General features: G+C 46.7%; 2 protein-coding genes across 2 annotated transcripts in view; one reads left to right on the plus strand and one right to left on the minus strand.

Moving 5' to 3' along the window:
• Window positions 1–1,238: 1,238 nt before the first annotated feature.
• On the plus strand, window positions 1,239–2,015 carry LOC119385596 (uncharacterized). Its single transcript, XM_037653005.1, has one exon. It carries the CDS (start codon window positions 1,239–1,241, stop codon window positions 2,013–2,015), a length of 777 nt encoding a protein of 258 aa, XP_037508933.1.
• Window positions 2,016–13,895: 11,880 nt separating this feature from the next.
• Window positions 13,896–20,858, minus strand: part of LOC119385597 (uncharacterized) — a 31,015-nt gene continuing 24,052 nt past the window's right edge. The window contains exons 4-5 of the mRNA XM_037653006.1: window positions 14,549–14,698; window positions 13,896–13,907 (exon numbers count right to left, since the gene is read on the minus strand). Coding sequence (XP_037508934.1) covers window positions 13,896–13,907; window positions 14,549–14,698 — 162 coding nt within the window. The remainder of the gene's footprint in view (window positions 13,908–14,548; window positions 14,699–20,858) is intronic.

A 20,858-nucleotide genomic window follows, 5' to 3' on the forward strand; every position in this document is an offset into this window, starting at 1 on the left:
ATCAGCAGCTCGGACACACTAAAGGCTATAGAAGAAGAAGCCCATAGGATTATTTATTAGAGCGAATATCCTCTCCAGGAATAGGAGTCGCCTGAGTGCAATTTTTTTGACGTTTATCTGGTGACGACAACAATTTTTCATGGCTGCGGCGGGGATTTTGACCAACGCGCCTTAGATCACGGCGTATTGACGAGGTTGCGGCGCTTGCTAATATCAGCTAGTGATGGTAAATTGTGGACGCAGTGTTCACTAACAATGCATAATCCTGGGTAATGGTTAGTGAACGTTGGCTATTGCTGTATATTGGTACCTTGGAGTGGTTGCTGTTAGATATCTGTCGGATAGTGTGGGGTAATTTACGCGAATTCTTCCTGTTCTTTATTAGTCATAGCTAACTACTCGATCACATGTCCTCCTGTCCAGTAGTGTTCTCTGATACAATTGTTTTTAAATGGAGACTCACTACCGGCTAGCGCAGTGTCATCACCATCATCAATTGTTGGGTAGTGTTGGTTATTGTTAGCTATCACTGGACAATGTTGGCTGACTGTCAGCTAGTCCTGGATAGCCCTGACTATCGTTACTTGCCTGTCAGGTTGTGTATTCCATGTTTGCGCTTGTAGCGGCATCGTCATCCCTCACGATCATCATCATCTTTTTTACCACTTACGCGCCGCGCCTCTCGCACAGGGTATGCTCAGAACTCGAGGCGCGAGCAGTAGAACGTGCTCACACTCCTGGGGGCTGGACGCCGGCAGGCGCTGCCGCTCTGCTTGTACTAGGGCCTTCGAATAAAGTAGCGATACTTCGGCACGGCCACGTCGGCCGCCTTGACGTCTCTCTCTCGCTACAATTGATGACCTGGACAACCGCGCCCTTCGACGGCCGGCGCTGCAATGCTTCCGTCACTCTGCCCGCCAGTGAAGCCGTTCCACCCTGCCTACCCACGAGCGTGGTTCTTACAGCTCGACGCTACCCTCGCGGTGAATGGCGTCACCGCGCAGCCACTAATGCACGACATCCTGCTTGACGCCCTCCCGGCTGAGCGGCGTCATCTGTCCGCCGCGCCGTCATCCAGCCCGCAGCCATACGACGACCTCTGCGCTGCTGTGCTGGCCCGCTACGGCGAGATGTTCCGCCCGCTACCGGGGACCCGTGAGTTCCAGGTTTCCCCTCCAACGCGAGCGGTACCACCCGGCCCACAGCCCTCCCATGACGGCGAGCTACCTTCCCCGGCCATGTCTCTTTCTCGCTCTCGTCCGGCCACTAGCGCAGCAGTTCCTGCGCCCGAGCACCCACCCGACGAGGTTCTGAACGTTGCTGCTGCCTTCGACCAGTCTGCCACGAGGTGCATTCCTTCGCCACCCTCGGCCGACGGTCCATCAGGCATGCCCGCCATCCGCACGTCTTCTCCAACCTCGACGGATCGCGACAGCTCGGAGCCATCAGACTCCACGACCGTTACCTTGCAGCACGCCCTGGATTCGGACACGGACATCGCACCGTCCGCTATTCGCTCCCCAATTGTGGCGGATTCGCCGTCCTCGTCCATCGACCATCACCACGTTTCAACAACCTCGACACTATGTGCGTCTTCCCAGCAGCGACCAGCATTGACCTCGCAGTCCACCGCAGCTGAAGTTGGAGCACCGAACCAACACCGGCCGAACTTGCGAGACGCTGCTACGATGACGGAAGCGTCTGAGGATGAATTGCCTGGTTCGCCGATGGCAGAGCAGCCCGCACATGCCACGCCTGCCGCAAAGGCAGGCATCCAACACGCCGACCTACGCACCAGCCCTCGTGTGCCGGGCACAGGCGCGGGCACAGGCGCGCTGTCGGAACCTGTGGCAGAGCCTCCGCCTGCGGTGTTCCATGACATCCCTCCTCCGGAGTTCTTAACGGAGGTCGCGAACCAGCAGCGGAGTACCATGAATGCAGGCATGCCCTTCGACACGGCGAAAGCGTCTTCTACCGCTGTCCGAACGCTTACCTACCACGTGCCATACACCTAATCACTACTCGCATTGCGCGTGGCATGGTTCTGCAACCATGACGTCCCCGTGTCCGTCGACTTGTATACCCGTGCCAGCACGTCCGAGGCGATGCAAAGCTGATGTCGGCGTTGCGCCGCCACCGACGTCTTCATCACAACCCCCCCAGTACCCACGTGAGCGGCCAAGTCGACCATTTGGACACCGCTCAGGTCACAATGTCCACGTACCGACATCCGCGTCAGCGCTGTGCCCGCACAGGAAAGACCCATCGCCGCAGCTACTCGTCGATGGTTGCTCGTCGTGGCTTCACTGTGTCATTTCGCATTGTTTCGCCCACATCGCCCGCACCGGCCCTTGTGCACCCGCCCTCAACTCCATCTGCAGGCACCTCTGCCAGCCGCGCTGACTCGCGCCACCGGGTGCGCTACCGAAAGGCACCATCAAGTCGTCGCGGGACCCGCCTGGCCATGACCCCACCGTACTTACGCCCAGTCCTCCGCCCGCTGCGCTTCTCCCAGAGCCGCCGCCAGAGACCCAATGGTTCCCGATAGTCCTTTACCGTTGACGACCTAGACTGCCCACAAACATTTTTCTCGCGTCACAAGCCTTGTATATACGCCCCAATTGTTTTTTTTTTCACTTAGGCTTCATTTCTACGGGGGGGGGGGGGCAGTAATCTGTAGCGGCATCGTCATCCCTCACGATCATCATCATCCTTTTTACCACTAACGCGCCGCGCCTATCGCGCAGGGTATGCTCAGAACTCGAGGCGCGAGCAGTAGAACGTGCTCACGCTCCTGGGGGCTGGACGCCGGCAGCCGCTGCCGCTCTGCTTGTACTAGGGCCTTCGAATAAAGTAGTGAGACTTCGGCACGGCCACGTCGGCCGCCTTCGCGTCTCTCACTACACGCTTATTCGCTACCCGATTCACATTGTTCTGGCAAGCATGTCACTAATATTGTATGAAATATTACATATGCAATAATGTGACTAATTTATTCTAACGTTGCTGGTTCCTGAATAAATTTGACAATGAACGCTGTTTATGATATGCACGTTAGTACGTGGTAGCGTACATCACTCCTCAACGAAGCGCAAATCTCAGCTCGAACACGAGCGCCGACTTTACCTAGGACTGTAAACAATCCAGCCGGAGTGCAAGAACAGCAAAAAATACTCCGGCGGTGCCGCGAGAAAACTCCGGCCAGCCGGAGTGAAAGAACAGCGAAAAATACTCCGAAGATGCCACGCAAGAACTCCGGCCCACCGGAGTGAAAGAACAGCAAAAAATACTTCGGAGGTGCCACACAATCACTCCGGCCAGCCGGAGTAAAAACTTTACTCCGGCAGTCCGGAGTATAAGAAACTCCCGGTGGAGGAGTCGCTAGAGGACAAGCATTTTATTACCACCTGCGAGATTTTGTTTTTTACAGTGTACTCATCTTCGCCATTTATGAACCAAAGATGGGACGCAGGTATTTTGTTGAAACCTGCAAAAGCGGGCGAATACTTACAAGGCAAAGGTGGAGTAAGAAACGAACGCGCTCCTCCTCCATGCTCTGTTATTACGACGGAGCGGGAGCAACGCGCGTGGTCGGTTCCCTCGGAAACCGAAACTGCGGCAATTCCCCTGCGTTCCGCCAGCATGAAGTGGCTCTGCGGCAGCGTGACGTTATCAGAGAAGCTATTCTCGATGTATCCACGTAGTGGAGATATCCATTTCCGCGGAGCGCATTCAGTCACTCGAAAAAGCGGCGAGCCGTGACATCATACCGCTCTCGATCACGTCGGCGCACCGAACCAGCCAGCACATTACATTACCAGCGTAAAGAGAAAGAAAGTGGACGAAATGTACAGTAACAGTACACTTAAACAAACTTGACAAGTCTGAACTTGCGTATGAACATGTTCAGATGTTTGAAAACGAAACCGGAAATGCATACAGACCGTCCAGGTGCGCCAGGTGGGCGGTCGCGATAAACCTAATTCAAGAGCTAATGGTCGCGATAAACCTAATTCGAGAGCTAATGTTATTAGAGTTCATGCACGGCCTCCGAGATGTGCGTCCAAAAGCGGATATCTGGGGCATGGAGCCCTTCCTTCGTGATCTGGGGGCAGCATTCGTTGGGGTGAAACGCATTCCGCCCCTCTCATTGGTGTGGAGAGTTGTGAAAGCTTCGTGATGTTAAAATGACGTTGCGGAAGAAGGACCGGAAATGGGGGGCGCTCTGCTCGTCGAGGTCCAGCCAATCAGTGGAGGGCCAAGTGGACAGTCAACAAGGTGGATACATCGAGAATCGTGCCCCTAGTCGCCTCAAGTAGTTGAGTTGCACCTCCTAAATGTTTCTTGCTCCGTTGCACTAGCACATGTTCGCCGATGTTGGCGAATTTTGTGTAGTATCGGCTAATACTGGCTACTTTTGGCTGGAATAGCCTAATATATCGGTAAATATGGCTAGCCATTTTGCTCTCGCTTTAATCACTGAGCCGTTCACCCTTATTATGTCACAATGCGAATAACTTGTAGCTGCACATAAACGCGTAGGTTAAGTTTTACCGAGCTCGCCGCTGTGGAAGCTGTAGTGTCCATCGACGTCGTTGGTGAGCTGGGTACCACAGAGACCGTGCTGTTAGTGGAATTCACCGAGGTTGCTTCAGAAGTTGAGGTAACGTTGGAGAGCTCAGATGATCCATCGGTCACTGTCACCAGGGGCGCAGGGGTGATCGGTGGGCGCGTCTGGAAGTGTTATTTTACAGCCATGAGGTTTTGGGCGTTTAGATTACTTCGCGAAATCAAGCTGGCGAAGTAATCCGTTTCTCCTCAAATTTTTCTGCGTGTATTTTTGGTAAAGGGCTTAATATGCACTTAGATAAATTGCAAAAAGAATGGTGGCATGTCTATTCGAACTCATTTCAGAGATTTTTTTATGTTGGTACGGTGTTATGCCATTATAAGACAAACATTACACCATGATTAATTAGATGACTACTTTGGGAGAATGACACCTTGCTGCACGGAATGGAAGATACTACCTTTAGATTTATTACATCATGGCTGGTCTAGTGACACGTTCTGTGGTGCTACCGGAGATTATACGTTATGATGGTATCACCGCAATGACCGGTTTTTTGTCAATCATGCCGGTACAGCGACATTGGTGTCGTTGAGTTCGTCTTCTTTTTTCTTCATTCTAATACTTGACGTGTGCAACATTTCCAAATTTTCTGTCTGTCCGGGAAGAGCTGTATTTCACGTCTACGACGTTCAAGCCAAGAACGATAATCCGAAACCAGTGTGACGCAGTGCTGCCTAAATTGTGAAATATTCAAGAGTTAAGGACATCCCTCCGAACTACATCTACATGGGACAAATTAACGACTAATTTTATCAGCGATTTTGCGTGTACGGCTCGGGCCACGACTAGAAACCTCAGGTGTAAGTGCAAGAAGCGTATTGTACTCGCCAGTTTCATGCCAGCGGTATGAATATCCGGGAAATAAGTTGTTTCACTGCACTATAGGGCAATGTTGGTATCGGTCCTCAGCTTGATTGAATTGCGATTAAAAAACACAACGTAGACGTAAGATGCATAAAACGGGGGGTTTACGGCATATAAGGAATTCGGCAGATCCCACTCACTCTTAGAGTCGGTGTCACGCGAAGCAGGAGGCGAGTATCGGCCTATACTGAACTTTTTTCTATTGCTTTGAGTCAAGCGTTGCGAGCTGGAAAGACTTTACGCATTTTGAGTATGTATGGGTATACCGGTGGTGGGAGGAAGGGGGGGGGGAGTACTTGCTGAACGCCTTAACTATATTACAGGACCTCTTTTGAGTAAAACTCCTATTTGAGGAAGCAACAATTTGGGCCTGCTCGCACATTTAAGTGGTTGCGCGTGAACGTCAATTCGGCCTCTTTGGTGGCTTTGCAAATCCGATATCATGAAAATATAGCAACATGTTTTTACAGATTAACTTTGACCACTTGCGTGGCTTTAACTCTGGGCAGTTTAAATAAAATCAGAAGTGGCTCTTTTTTAATTGAATTTTATAACTGCATTTTCAGAGACATGCCTCCCCTTACGCATTATTGGTTTGCGTTTGACGCCTACTCGGCAATCGAATTCGGCGCATTTGCTAACCTAATATTTGGAAACACTCTGGGAAATTTTGGAAATTCTGCCTATTATAGACGCGCAGCAAAGTATCTGAAACGAGAGCGTTATTGAGCAATGTGCCGTATATGTAATTTCTTTGTCCTAAAATATGAGGAACAGAAGTGCGAGATAACAATATTTTGTAAACGCGCGTTATTCAGCACTAATGACGAAAATGCTTAACTATCATTGCTACAATATTTCTTTTTTCGGATGTCGTCAAATTTTCATTATCGCGCAGTTCGCAAAAAGCGGTTCTGGCACTGTGTAGACTTTCGAATTTATTTGACAGAGGGAATATTTTTTTTCGCGAAACTAAGATTCGTTTCGTGGGTCTGTGGACTCGGGCAAGAATATATATTTTTTTAATAAAATTAAAGGGGGTCGCCAGACATGCACCGGCGTTTTTATCTGAACATATCCAGTAGCCATTTTCTACTGCAACAAGTGTAACCATATCAGTGACGGTGCCTGTATACGGGAATACTTCGGCACTGCGAAGATAGCACAATCAATGTGACTTACCTTTTTTGTGCTCCTCAGTTCCTCCGTAAATGTGATCAGTTCAACAGGAGTGATGAGCTCAGAAGCTGTGGCCGTAGGCGAACTGAGACCTATTGTATTCGTGACCTGATTGGTCTCGCCGCTTGTGACCAGCATGGTTGTTGATACACGTGCGACCTGTGTGAGGAAGGTATCAATCGGACGTTGCATAGAGCAATCACACACGCAAGGTAGCGAAAGAAGCGCCTAATATAAAGTAATGAACTTTACGCGTTAGCTTGATATTCCTATATTGCACAACAGGGCCTGATCTTATAAGCGAAGTAGCGCTTCCCTCTCCTACAGCTTAAATATAAGAGAAGATGCCATAGATCAGCATCCACAGCATGGCTTCAGTGAAACAAAAGAGACAAGCAATGCGACAAAGCCGTAAAACCCTCTTCACCCCCTTTTGTGAGTATGATGCACTAAGCTCTGTTTGTTTGGTGTGTACCTTTAGCAGCCTGCTTGACCTGAACGCATGAACGGCGCCTTAAAGTAATCAACGGAAGCATAAAGAGACCGCGGATCAGCAACTCGGTGACACTAAAGGCTTTAGAAGAAGAAGCAAATACGATTATTTATTAGAGAGAATATACTCTGCAGGAATAAGAGCCACGTGAGTGCAATTTTTTGAGGCTTTTATCTGCTAAGGACAGCAATGTTCCATGACTGCGGCGGGGATTTTCAGGAAGGTGCCTTAGATGACGGCGTGATGACGAGGTTACGGTACTTGCTAATATTAACTAGTGATGGTAAATTGTGCACGTTGTGTTCACTAACAATGCATAATGTTGGGTAACGGTTAGTGAACGTTGGCTATTGCTGTATATAGCTACCTTGGAGTGGTTACTATTGAATATCTGTCGGAGAATGTGGGGTGATGTACACGTGTTATTCCTGTTCCTTATTAGTCATAGCTAACTATACACTCACGAGTCCTCCTGTCAGCTAGTGTTTCCTGATGCATCCTTTTATTGCGTTAGCAAATATATGGACAGTCGCGGCTGATTGTTGCCGTCCTTGTCGCCGCCGTCATGTACCATATATATATATATATATATATATATATATATATATATATATATATATATATATATATAAAAGTCACAAAGAAAAATAATTCACAAAAGCTTTCCGACGCGCGGAATCGAACGGGCGACCTCTCGTATCCCAGCGCGCGGCGTTAGACGTTAAACCACGAACAGCAACGTCTTTCAGCCTGCTAACGGCGAACTATTTATATACACCATTTACTTCAGCATGCTTTCTTAGTCACCACATAGATGGAGCGATGTACGCGCGTGGCCTGTATATGCTACCTTCAGGTAGCAGAGTTGCGCATCTGTCTTCCAACGCCGCTAGCAACCATGCATTGCGGAGAAACTGTCGCTTGGGCCATTTTTTTAATTTCCCGACGCCACCGCTGCAGCGAACTGAATTAAGACTAGCCATCGGCAGCCAACGTTTATCGCCAATCTTCGACACGCCAGGCAGGTTAATCGGCGACACAGTAGGCATGTCCCCTGCAAAAGCGAAGTGCGACTTCACCGCATAGTTGTGGTTGCTAGCCGGACCTATGCGCTACTCTGCTACCTAAAGGTAGCATATACAGTGACTCTAGCGTGGCCCGCTCCGGCGAACGCCGTTGCTCTTCGCCCTACAGGGCGTGGTCGCCTTCGTGCGCTTATCTCGAGGAAAGAAGGGGGCGGCCTGGGGGGGGGGGGGGTGGAGCGTGGGGCTGTATGTCTTGTGCTTTCCCCGCGATGTCCGCGCTGAAGCCACAGAGCGTACGAAGGTCACTTCACTCGCTGCAGCGGCCGCGTTTGCAAGATGAGCGCGCTGTTCAAACAGAATTAAGTAACAACTGGGACAGTTAGTTCGCGCTCGTCCTGTGTGTACCTGTACATTCGTTTCGTGCGTCCTGCTTTATGTTTGAGCAGTGCGCTTCAAGTTTCGAGCTGTGACGCATGATAGTTCGCGCTCATCCTGTGTGCGTTCTTTTGGTGCGTCCTTTCGGCTCAAGCGACGCGCTGGCAATTTTGAGCTGCTTTCCCTTCTTCGCGTTACATTTCAATTTATTGCTATCGCATTCATTGCTTCGCCGCTGCGGCGAAACTGTGACTTTTTCAAATGGAGGCTCACTACCGGCTCGCGCAGTGTCATCACCATCATCACTTGTTGGGTAGTGCTGCTTATTGTTAGCTATCACTGGACAATGTTGGCTGACTGCAAGCTAATCCTGGCTAGCGCTGGATATCGTTACTTGCCTGTCAGGTTCTGTATTCTATATTTGCGCTTATTCGCTACCCGATTCACATTGTTCTGGCAAGCATGTCACTTATTTTGTATGAAATATCATATATGCACTAATGTGACTGTAATTTATTCTACCGTCGCTGGGCCCTGAGTAAGTTTGCCAATGCACACTGCTTATGATATGCTGGTTAGCACGCGGTAGCGTACATCACGAAGCGCAAATCTCAGCTCGAACACGAGCGCCGACATTAGACAGGACCGTAAACAATCCTTTTCGCATGGCAGTGTAGTCAACGTGTATGGTAAGCGTGCGTGATGCACACAACTGCTAAGTGCTCGAAACCAAAACGTGAACGCCGAGCCAGTCTCGGAGATATGCAGCGCGACTCACACGAAGACAGGTTACAAGGATAGACAAAGACCAGCGCCGACTGACAATGCCGAGTGCCGTGTTGCAAGTCAGCGCTCGCCTGTGTCTATCTGTGTCTCCTGTCTTCGTCCGAGTCGCGCTGCATTTCTCCGTGTACGAACAAACTCGCCGTAGAAAAAGTCAGAAGCAGCTTTTCCCTGACTGTTTTGCATAACGTCGAATGTCACAGCGCGTTCAATACGCTGGAATTTTTGCCCGCTATATTCTTCGACTACCCAATCCTCACAGGCACAGACACGCGACATTGAGTCCTCCATGTTATGTTTGAAAGGAAACTAAAGCTAAATCCATAAATTTTGCATAATTTGTGTGAGTTGTGTAAAATCTTGTGGCTTGAATTCCACAGTTATGGCATGTACAGTCAACCACAAAAGTTTACGGAGCACGCGAGCGCGTGGCCAAAAGCCGCTTCTCGACATTTCCGCTGCGTCAGCGGCGAACGACAGCGGCGCTACGCACAAGAGACATCCATCCCAAACGGGGGTTCTTAAATGGTTTTTATGTTTCTTCTTCTTAAGTGTTTGCTCGGTATTTTCATTACAGCAAATGTGTACTCAAGCAACAAGAATAGCAGCGCACGCTTCAAACACATTAGACTTAATACTAACAAACAGTTCGGATATAATTTCGCCCATAACGTACCTTCCAGGCCTTAGCGATCATTTACTCCTATATTTGGACAGTAAATTAGCCCGCTCGAGAAAAGAAAACAAGGAGACGTGACCATAACAGGGGTAACTTTGAGGCGGTCAACAGTGAACTTTCTAACTTCACCGATCTTTTTCTTGACGGTTTCGACGATCGGAGTGTCGAAACTAACTGGAACATGTTTCCAGATAAAATCACGCAGCTCACTGATCAATACATTCCACACCGTATCGTAACCAACAGCTCAAGTGCTCCCTGATACAATAGCCATATCAGGCGTTTATCAAACAGAAAAAAAACGTTTCTTTCGCGCCGCAAAGCTTTCGCCTACTAGTGATCGCTGGGCTTTGTACACAACAGCGTCTGCGTTGTACATTCATGCCCTTCGACATGCAAAATAACATTTTCATTCCCATGTACTGCCCTCTATGTTGACCACTAATGTTAAAAACTTCTGGCGAACTACTAGTCCCTCAACCAATGACGTTATCACGCTGACCGATTCCTCTGGTGACCCCATTTCATCGGATGTTTGTGCCACAGTTTTTAATCGTACATTTGCTGAAAACTTCTCAGCTATCTCGGTTATTCATACTCCGACAACTGTCGGCCATACATCTGAAGCTATGCCGCCTATACTAATTAGTACATTCGGTCATCTTAAGCTCATTAATAAACTTGGCCTTCATTCAGCACCCGTATGTGATATTATTGGTGCGAAGTTTTTGAAAAACACTTCTACCTATACTGCGTTAATCCTGTGTAAACTTTTTCAGCAATCACTTGATCATTCCTTTCTTCCAAAAGTGTGGTAAATTGGGAAGGTTATTCCAATTCACAAGTCTGGCAGCAAAACATCTCATCTTAACTATCGCCCCATTTCTTTAACCAGCACATGTTGTAAAATGTTTGAGCACATTATATTCACCAACCTTGTCAGTTTCCTTGAATCGAACTCTTTCTTCTCTTCAGCACAACATGGTTTTAGAAAACATTATTCATGTGAAACTCAGCTCATATCATTTACTCACGCACTACGTCAAGTTCTAGACCGATCATCAATCATCGACTGCATATTTTTAGATTTTTGTAAGGCATTTGACAAGGAATGTCATAAATTACTACTGCTTAAACTAAACAAGCTTAATATTGATAATAATTTACTGAAATGGATTGAGTGTTTTCTTTTAGACCGCTCACAATTTGTTTCCTTTAATGGGTCTAACTCTGAATTTACAGATGTGTATTCAGGCGCTCCTCAAGGCTCAGTTCTTGGCCCTTTATTATTTCTAATCTATGTTAATGATCTTCCTTCCGTTGTAAACTCTAACATTCTTCTATTCGCGGGCGACTGTGTCATTTTCAGAGGGTAACGAATACTAACGATTCTTCCTTACTCCAATCTGATCTTGGTGCAGTTGCTAATTGGTGTAACAAATGGTTAATGAAGTTAAATATTAATAAATGTAAAGTCATGCACGTTTCTAGAAAATCTTCCTGCCCACCACCATACTATATTGATAACATTAATTTAGAATCACTCACTTCATATAAGTACCTCGGCGTGTACATTACAGCAAACTTGAACTGGTCTACTCATATCGAGCACTTAATTAACAAAGCTAATCGCATGTTAGGTTATCTTCGTCGAAATTTTTATCATGTTCCTCCTTCCTTGAAACTCCTCCTTTATAAAACACTAATTCGATCTAAATTGGAATATGCTACACCGGTCTGGGATCCCACCCAAGCAAACTTAATTTATGCTCTAGAAATGGTTCAGAATAACTCCGCACGTTTCATTCACTCTAATTACAGCCGCACCGCCAGTATAACTTCCATGAAATCAAGCCTTTCCCTCCCATCATTATCATCGCGCAGAAAAGTGTCACGCATTGCCTTGTTTCATAAGACGTATCATCATCCTGCACTACGCGATCGCCTCATCCCTGAGCCATCTTATGTATCCCATCGCACAGATCATCGTCATAAAGTCGGACTCGCTTCATGTAATACTGCGCACTTTTATCATTCATTTCTACCGCGAACCTCTCGCGATTGGAATAGCCTTCCCGCGGACGTTGTGAACATTATTCATCATGAACAGTTCCTTAATTCCATAGCTAACATTGTATACTCAGGCTCCTTCTAAACTCACTGTAAATTCACATTTTGCTCTATTGTTTCATGTGCGTTTTCTCTTACTTTTTTGTTTTTTTTTCGTTCCTTTGTTTTTTTGTGTCAAAGTGTTGTTACCACTCCCCCTCTGTAATGCCTCTGGCCCTAAGGGGTATAATAAACTGAAATGAAAAATGAAATGAAATCCCTAAATCGATGGTCTGACTATTTTCCCACAGTGCGCAAACATTTGACAGATTTTACATTTTAACGCGACGCGCAGCCGCGCTTACATGATTTTGTATCGAGCGCAGTCTATCAGCACAACTGTTATCAGCAGCAATCTTTCTCAAAGAGTGATATCTGCCCAACGGCACGACGTTCGAAGCATGCTAACAAAATATAAGTGGGGCGCTCATGACGCAGATATGCGCTTTGCGCCACCCACCGTCGACCGCCCAGCGCTGCGGTCGACGGTACGTGGCGCGTCGCTAGGTAGCGCGTAAAGGCAATTTGGGCACGCGCTGGCGTTGTCCGTAACATTTTGTGTATAATAATAATATCTGGGGTTTAACGTCCCAAATCCACGATATCATTATGAGAGACGCCGTAGTGGAGGGCTCCGGAAATTTCGACCACCTGGGGTTATTTAACGTGCACCTAAATCTAAGTACACGGGCCTCAAACATTTTCGCCTCCATCGAAAACGCAGCCGCCGCGGCCGGGATTAACATTTTGTGTGTAGACTGCACATTGAATGATCTGCGTACTTCAAATATTATTATGATCACGATGATAGATTGCACACGTAGCTTATAATATAGCGGTTGATGTAGTGACACTAATGCAGTGCCAGATACAAAACGCGCAGCAATGTAATTGGCAAACAAGCCATTTGAAAATATGGACTCCTCGTTTCCCTGTGTTAGCTATTCTTACACTTACCTTCATCTCATAAGCTCATGTTTCAAGTCGCAAGCGCAACCCCGCGCCGATTATGTAGAAAGCAAAAGTCACCCATAATTTATATGATATGGAATACTCATTTAGGCGCACATGTTGCAAGCTGAGAGTCAAATTACATAAATGTGTGTATTGAGCAGACGCCATTCGAACAGCTACAGTGTCTGAGGGCCCTGTCTAGGATGGTGATCATCTGAATGCCACTGAAGGTCGCACTCACTAGAATAGTAGGCATTATTAAAGGACGGTCGCTAACGAGTGCCTTCGCAGACATGGCGATACAGAAAGCGACAAAAAGCCTGCATGATTTCTTCAGCAAATGTACTCAAGAATGTACACAACCACATGAAAATGCATGCAATGGGAGCAGCAATTTGCATCTTTTTTTTCCAGTTAAGTTTAAAGCAAAATGCTTCATAATCGTTGAAAGACGTACGCAATATTCCCTTAGTATTATATTAAACCCTGCAACAAAGTTAAGCGGCAATGTTCGCATCCTTCTGTGGAATTTTTCCACGTGCAAGCAGTGCAATTACTTTACTTTGCTTTGTTATTTTTTTCCTGAGCTGTGTTTCGCATATGGACTTACAATTTACAACTTTTAGCGCTATATGAGACATGCAGTGCAGCCTAGCATTTTTCCAGAAATAAACAGCGTAAATACTTTGCAACAAATTTGGCGGCCAATTCGAACTGCAAGCAGAGAATGGAGAGTTCTAAAAATTATTTGGGTTAGCTGAGCTATTCATATTGTCATTTTACTCTGCTACAGCTCCGCACTCACTTCCGCACCTGAAGGTAATGGTAAAAAAAAGGACATCAGCAATGCCGCCCTCCGGACTTGCTAATACCTGAAGGAGCTTCAAAAACAACAATCTTGAACAAGCTAAACTGCAATATGGTCGAAACGTTTTGAATATAGGAACCTTAATATTTGCTGCGGTTTTACAAGCTGAACAATTTTTTTCTTTTGTACGGAAATCGTATCCTGACCAGGACGCAGTCCGTGGTTTACAGTTTACAGCTCTCAATAAACTGGGTCTAGCATCTGTGCTGCTAGGCTTCTGGTTACCACAAATGCTATAAGGCCAATGTGCGTAAATGTACGTGCGTTGTAAAGAGCCGCAGGTGATCTAGATTAATCTGGAGCCTTCGATTACTGCGTGCCTCGTAATCATAATACTTTTGCGGGATGTGAAGCTCCAGAAACTAACTAGCCTCGTTACCAAGGTTATAGGATACGGAGGAGAATTGATTTTACAATTATTCCGTTAACTTGGAATATTGCCGCCATGGCCAGCATTGCACTCGAGAGACTGATTATCAGCACGTAACCGTAGTCACATTGCGACGAATGCCATTGAGCCTTTCACCAGAGGTAAGCCAGTAGCGTTAACGTAACGTGAACGCTCCATCTTATCCGATGTGCTCACCTCCTCCGTAAACGTGACCAGATCTGCAGCAGTGATTATCTCAGAAGATGTGGCGGCAGGCGAATCCAGATCTTCTATGGTATTCGTGAGCTGATCGGTTTCGCCGCTTGTGACCAATATGGCTGTTGACTCGAGTGCGGAAGAATTGTCCTGCGGTAGATGGAGTTATTCGGGTATCACATGTCACTAAAATAAACGCCACATAATACCACGAGCGCAGCGTGAAAAATGCGTGCGTCAGCTTTGTACCCTTAAATTGACAAAATTATTGCACAATACGGCCTCACCTAATATGCGAGCGAGTGGTCCTTTTTTCCCTCTATACCCTCAATATATTAGAAGACGGTAATCGCCGTCTTTAACAGGGCGTGTTAGTCAAACCGGTGCACCATAGAGTGCGATGTGGTCGCAATTACCTCTTAGCGTGATCTTGCATGCATAAATCCTTGGCTTCATTTTATATCGGTTTTCATTGAGGTTGTGTCAAAGAAAGGAACGATCCCTTGAATTCCCTTCTTGCTTTCATTCATAGCATTGTCAATGTACTGGCAGACCTGATGACTTGAGTAAGTATGCTAGGAAATATTGGTCAGTTGCCAGCTCGTAAAAAGATCACATGCTACGCGACACCAGCCGGCAAAAAAAGAGAGCATTGCACACTCGCTGTCACGGCTACGAGCGGCGCTAACACTTCCAAGCTCAAGCGCGGAGATATATCGGATAAGTGTACGGGAAGACGACCGCTGCCGTAGCTCAATTAGTAGAGCATCGGGCGCGTTATCCTATCGTTGCACGTTCGGTACCTGCCGGCGGCCAGTTGTCTTTGCATCCGCTTTACTCTCTTCACATTTACATCATGATTAGTATTTCTTTGGTGCGCACCAGCTGTGGGTGAGGAGGCTTTCTCAAGCGAAGCTTCTATTGACTGTCCTGTGTAACTGGTGAGGGTGTTCTTCTAAAAAGGCCCTCCTAGAAATTATACATAAAACTAAATAAAGTTTATTTCAGGGCTGGGGTTTGAACTCAGGTCGCCGTGGTCCGAAAGCGAGTGCCTTGAACACGTGGCCATGCTGTCCAACGTGAACTCAACTGCAGCATATGAACTACCGATCGGATGCAAAAAAAAAAAAAAAGACTGGGAAGCAGTACACTTGCTGCAGGCGCTTCATTGTAATATGTCGTGTTGGCGGACTAAAAGCAATCTGCTGGACAACGCGTAAGGTCCATATCGTGAACGGCCCGTTTCAGGAAAATTCCGACTTCGAAAAAATTGAATTCGTAAACCGCGTTTCCGTGATCGCGTGATGGTCCTTTGGTTGGGCTGTTCTACAGGCTGACCAACGTAGGAAAGAACATAAGAGGCTCCATGCCGATTCAGCCCGAAATACACAGTATATTGTCGCGATTCTCATCGACTTTTACCGGCTCCTGCAAAGGCGCCGAGTAAGGCTGAGGAGCGAACTTTAGGGCGCCTGCACACAGATACTCTACTCTGTCCCGCCACTGTGAAACATTTACATCCCAACACGCGTGGGAGACGTGGGGAGACGTGTGATATCTCCCTCATAGGGACGGCATGTACAAAAAATCCCCTCCTATTCCTTCTACCCCTTCCCGAAAGGCATCGGAGACTGCCCTCCTGCCCTCCTCGCTGGAGTCTCAACGGGCTCTTGTGAGGCAGGCGCGAGATGGCACCTCGTCATGCGGTTGCCTAGAGTCACTAGAAAAATTTCAGAGTATCGCATCTGTTTTCCGCGCGCCGCCGCCGACGCGATTGGCTTACTCGCATCACGAGACCTCTCGCCACCATATCCCTTCCAAGCGCTTTGGGTGCAGGCGCGTTGAATGCAGAGCGCGGCCGGACATTTAGCAGTACCACGGTCCCTAGAAGTACTTCGTCGCTTTTTTAAACGCGTCATGCAGATGCCAGAGAGTAGCTCACCAGTAACCGAAAGTTGCTGCTGAGCTACTCCGGGAATTTCGTATATTTTTGAATTCCGTGTGGGAAGCATTAACGTCAAAGAGCGTCGTTGTACGTGGCTGCATAGTTGGCCGCGGAATGAATTCGCCCCCATCGAAGAACACTCCTTTCTGCAGTGAACTACACAAACTCTGCTAGAAAAGATGTCATGCAACAGGATACTTCACCTTTACGGTTCGCTATGTTCAGCGATATTGAAAACTACATACTACATACCTTTCTATTTGCTTGGCTGTTTATATCTCGATCTGTTGAACAGATTGTGCATGCATTTCGAGTTATAAGTGTGTCACGCACGAGAGCGAAATCGAAGACTTATTAAAATAATAACTTTCCTGTATACCTTGAAGGCAATTGTCGCGTGATCATTTGCCACTGCGCAAAACTGAAGCGTGGTGACTCTGTTGATAAACTTGATATAAGACAATGTTATTAAGCGTATTTTATTAAAAAAAAATATGTTGCTAATGCTACATTGCGCCGAGCGCACCCTTACAATACTGTTTAGTGGGTGAGAAATGGTCACAGCAAAAAAGAAAAAAAAGCGGCTTATCCTCCCACGCACTGAGGGAATCGATTTCATGCGAGCCCTAGCTCGTATACACATACTGTGCTGCAGTAGCATGCGCGTTAAAAATTTTCGGGATGTGCTATTTCTGATCAAAATAACATAAAGCACTGCGCCGATGAAATTTTAACAAGAGTGCATTACGAAAAAAAAAAGCTGAAATTAAAAGCAGTGCAGAAACCGAACCCTAGCTGTTTACGCGGTGCAACGCCAAAAAAAAAAAAAAAACTTTGTCGGAACACAGCAAAATATTTGCAAATGCAATGGAACGTTGGAAATATTAAGGAGACAAAAAATAGGAAATGAAACAACTGAGTAGTGACGTCAATCATTTTTCATGGCCTATTTTCTACGTATCTGTTAGGAAACGACAATATATTCGCAAAATAAAATGTACCTTACCTACCGCACGCCGATTCGCCCGTGCGTTCGGCTGCTGGCGTTCCGAACTTCCACTTACCGTACACACACCACTTCTATTACAGATAACACTCAGCTGAACAGCAAGCATGGTGCGCAAGTAAGGTAAGCGTCAGCGACCAGTCGAAGGACGCAATGCTGAATGTTCTCGATGTTCGATAATGTTCTCGAATGCGCTATGAAGTGAACCTGAACACCGACTGCAAAGCTAGCGCAAACAGTCAACGTTCACCAAGTGTCGAAATAAAGGGCATCTCGTACGGTCATTACGCTAATGCAACTATACAGCTCCGGACCTTGCGAACACACCCGGCCGTGAAACGAAAAGAGACCGATGAAGCCACGAAGAGTGTTCGCGAGCACATGGCAACATTCGCCGCACGTTTCATTAGCTACACCGCTTACCGCGCAGGCGATTCATGACTGTCGATGACTCGAAATCACTTCTGATATCCTTTTGAAGAAACACACACACACACATATTGCAGTTACGCCGAGCGTAACACGGCATCGAGGCGAAAAGATCGGTTACTTCTCAACACACGCTACCAACGCGCCGGACGGTCCGGAAGGGATATGGCCGCCGCCGCCCAATGTTGCCCGCGTGCAGCCTACCTTTGCGGTACTCTGAAATTTTCCAGTGACTCTACGGTTGCCCGGACTAGGGGCGCCCACCATGTAGTAGGGCCGTTCTAAGGCTTCCTGTTAGCAGTATCACCAGCTACACAGCTCAGTGAACAAAAGGTTCGTTGAAAAGACTGTGCATGCGAAGAACCAAAACGCACGCATTAAAATATATCCAAGGAAGTATTCTTTGCAATTCTGGTGGCATAGTATAGCTAGCGAAACATTTATGAACTGAAGTGCTTGTAGATAGGCTATCCAAACTTAAGCCGTGGCAGCAAAGCCGAACAGGACGCTATTATTCCGTGGGTAACTAACAATCGATGATGCTAGAAAGGCAATACGATACGATTGTCCCGCAGAAATGCCGCCGGAAAAGGCTGTATCACAATCGAATTGATCAGAGGCAGAGGGCACTCGATATTTACGAAAATCGCGAAACTCTTCACAGAATGTTTGAAAGCTCAGATATACCTTAAAACGCATATAGAACACTGTTACATAAAAAAGAGGCATAATAGACTAACAGTTATAGAGCTATCAGGTTACTCTCAGTATTATACCAATTAATTATTAGGCTAATTTCGAATAGTCAAGCGAAACACGCGACTTCAATCAACCTGCTCATTCTCGTATTCTCGCAAAAGAATACTTGTCAATGGATCATTGGCATGCAGTGAGTCAGGTAATTGAATAGTCTGCTGAGCAAAAGGAAGTCCTTCACAGACTACCAAAAGGCATTAGACTCAAGAATGATACCTGCAGTTTTAGAGGCATTTTGTTACGAAAGATAACTTGAGACACAACTAAAACATTATAGCCAACATCAACAAGCATTCCACAGTAACCAACCTTCTCCACAAAAAAAAACTAAACAAAAAAACGCGATCAACAGTGGGACCAGGCACGGAGATCCCATCTCCCTCATAATCTTCACCGTATTCTAAGAAGTATTTAAGGAATACATTGGTAAGAAATAAAAATTTGGCGGTTGTTACGCTCTTGAAACACGAGAACTCTTTTAAAGGGACAGTAAAGGGAAACAGTGAATCGGTTTAGATCGATAAATTGTACTTTTAAAACTATAATGTCGTTAATTTCACCATCATGGGTGCATTATAAAAGAATAAAGTGAAGTTCAAAGTTTCATTTTTAAATTTCGCGCCAGAATCTACACGCGTGACGTCACGGATTTCAAAGTGTATTTATGGTATTTTGGCGCCATGGGCTCAACAGAATTTCCTCAAGCTTGGTATGTTAACTCTATGGTCCCTTCAGAGGACAGTGTACTTAATTTGTACCGTTTAGGAACTACGTTGTCCCTAGTAGGCGCCGTCAAAACATCTGACGTCACGGCGAATGGTGCGGAAACTTCAAGGCGGCATCGCCACCCACGTTTTCTATTTTCGCGATTTCTTGCTTACTAAGCGTCTTCTCGTAGCAAGCGTGGTGCTTTTGGTATCGTTAAAGAGTAGTTTATTAATACGAGAAAAATTGTTTTGCTCTTTAGTGTCTCTTAATGTCTGAGGCTTTCCGAGCCAAAACCACGATATGACTATTGTGCCATAGTGGAGGGCTCGGAAATTTCGAGCGACTGGTGTCCACTAACAGGAACTCACATCGCAAAGTACTCGTAACTCAAATATTTCGCCTCCAACGATATGCGACCACCATACGGCAGCGCATATGCCGACGTTTCCAGATCATGACAGGTGATTTCCCGCTGTCCCTTAGGGAGGGGGGGGGGATATGTGCAAGCACGGAGTCCTGTAAGTTCTAACGTATCGTGTTGGTGGTGGTGGTGGAAGGGTAAACTTTATCTTCCACACAGTGCATATTGTTGTTGGCTTAGACTTACAATGCTGATAGACTCCGGGCGGGGCTGCTTCAGGGAACGTGCGCGTAAGGTCCACAAGCACACTGTTGTCTTAGATTGTCCGTCGCTATGAGTGGAGCCTATTTGTAATGCTTTGGCCATTATCTGCTATAGTTTCCAGAGAAGCATGTGGCTATTTGTGATCATTTTGCTGTTATGAGCTATATTTACCAGTGAAGCATGCGGAGATAGCTACTTTGTATTGCTGCAAACGTTATGATGTTGAACATCAATGTGCATCAACATACTTCGCCACAGAGACGCAATCACTTTCTACGTGAACGACGTGACCGACCTTTTTTGTGGTGTTGAACTCCTCTGTAAATGTGATCAGCTCAGCAGCAGTGATCCGTTCAGAAGCTGTGGCAGCAGGCGAATCCATGCCTCTTATGGTATCCGTGAAGTTATCGGTGTCGCCACTTGTGACCAAAATCGCTGTTGACTGGAGTACAAAAGATGCGTTTTGTGGTAGAAAGTATTAGTCGTATACCGCAAGAAAATAAAACACGGCAGTGAGTGCCACCAGCGCAACCTCACAAAATGTGTAGTCAGCATGGTTTAGAGTGTTAATGCGGGCTTCTTGGTGCATGCTGAACTTTCGCTTCTTTCTATGTCCCGTCTTATAGCTTTTTTTTTTCCGAAGTTCAGCTTGGTTTGTTTACTTTAGACAATTGTTGCACAACACGGTGTCACCTAATATGCAAATAAGTGCTTTCCTTCGCCCCTATACGCTGAATATAAGAAAAGATGACGTTAAACCGCGTCCTTAGGAGGGTGTGTCAGCAAAACCATGGTGTCAAGGAGTGAGGCGTTATCGTAACTACCTTTCTACCTGCCCTTG

Source organism: Rhipicephalus sanguineus, chromosome 3 (assembly GCF_013339695.2).
Source record: "Rhipicephalus sanguineus isolate Rsan-2018 chromosome 3, BIME_Rsan_1.4, whole genome shotgun sequence".
Classification (NCBI taxonomy): Eukaryota; Metazoa; Arthropoda; class Arachnida; order Ixodida; family Ixodidae; genus Rhipicephalus; species Rhipicephalus sanguineus.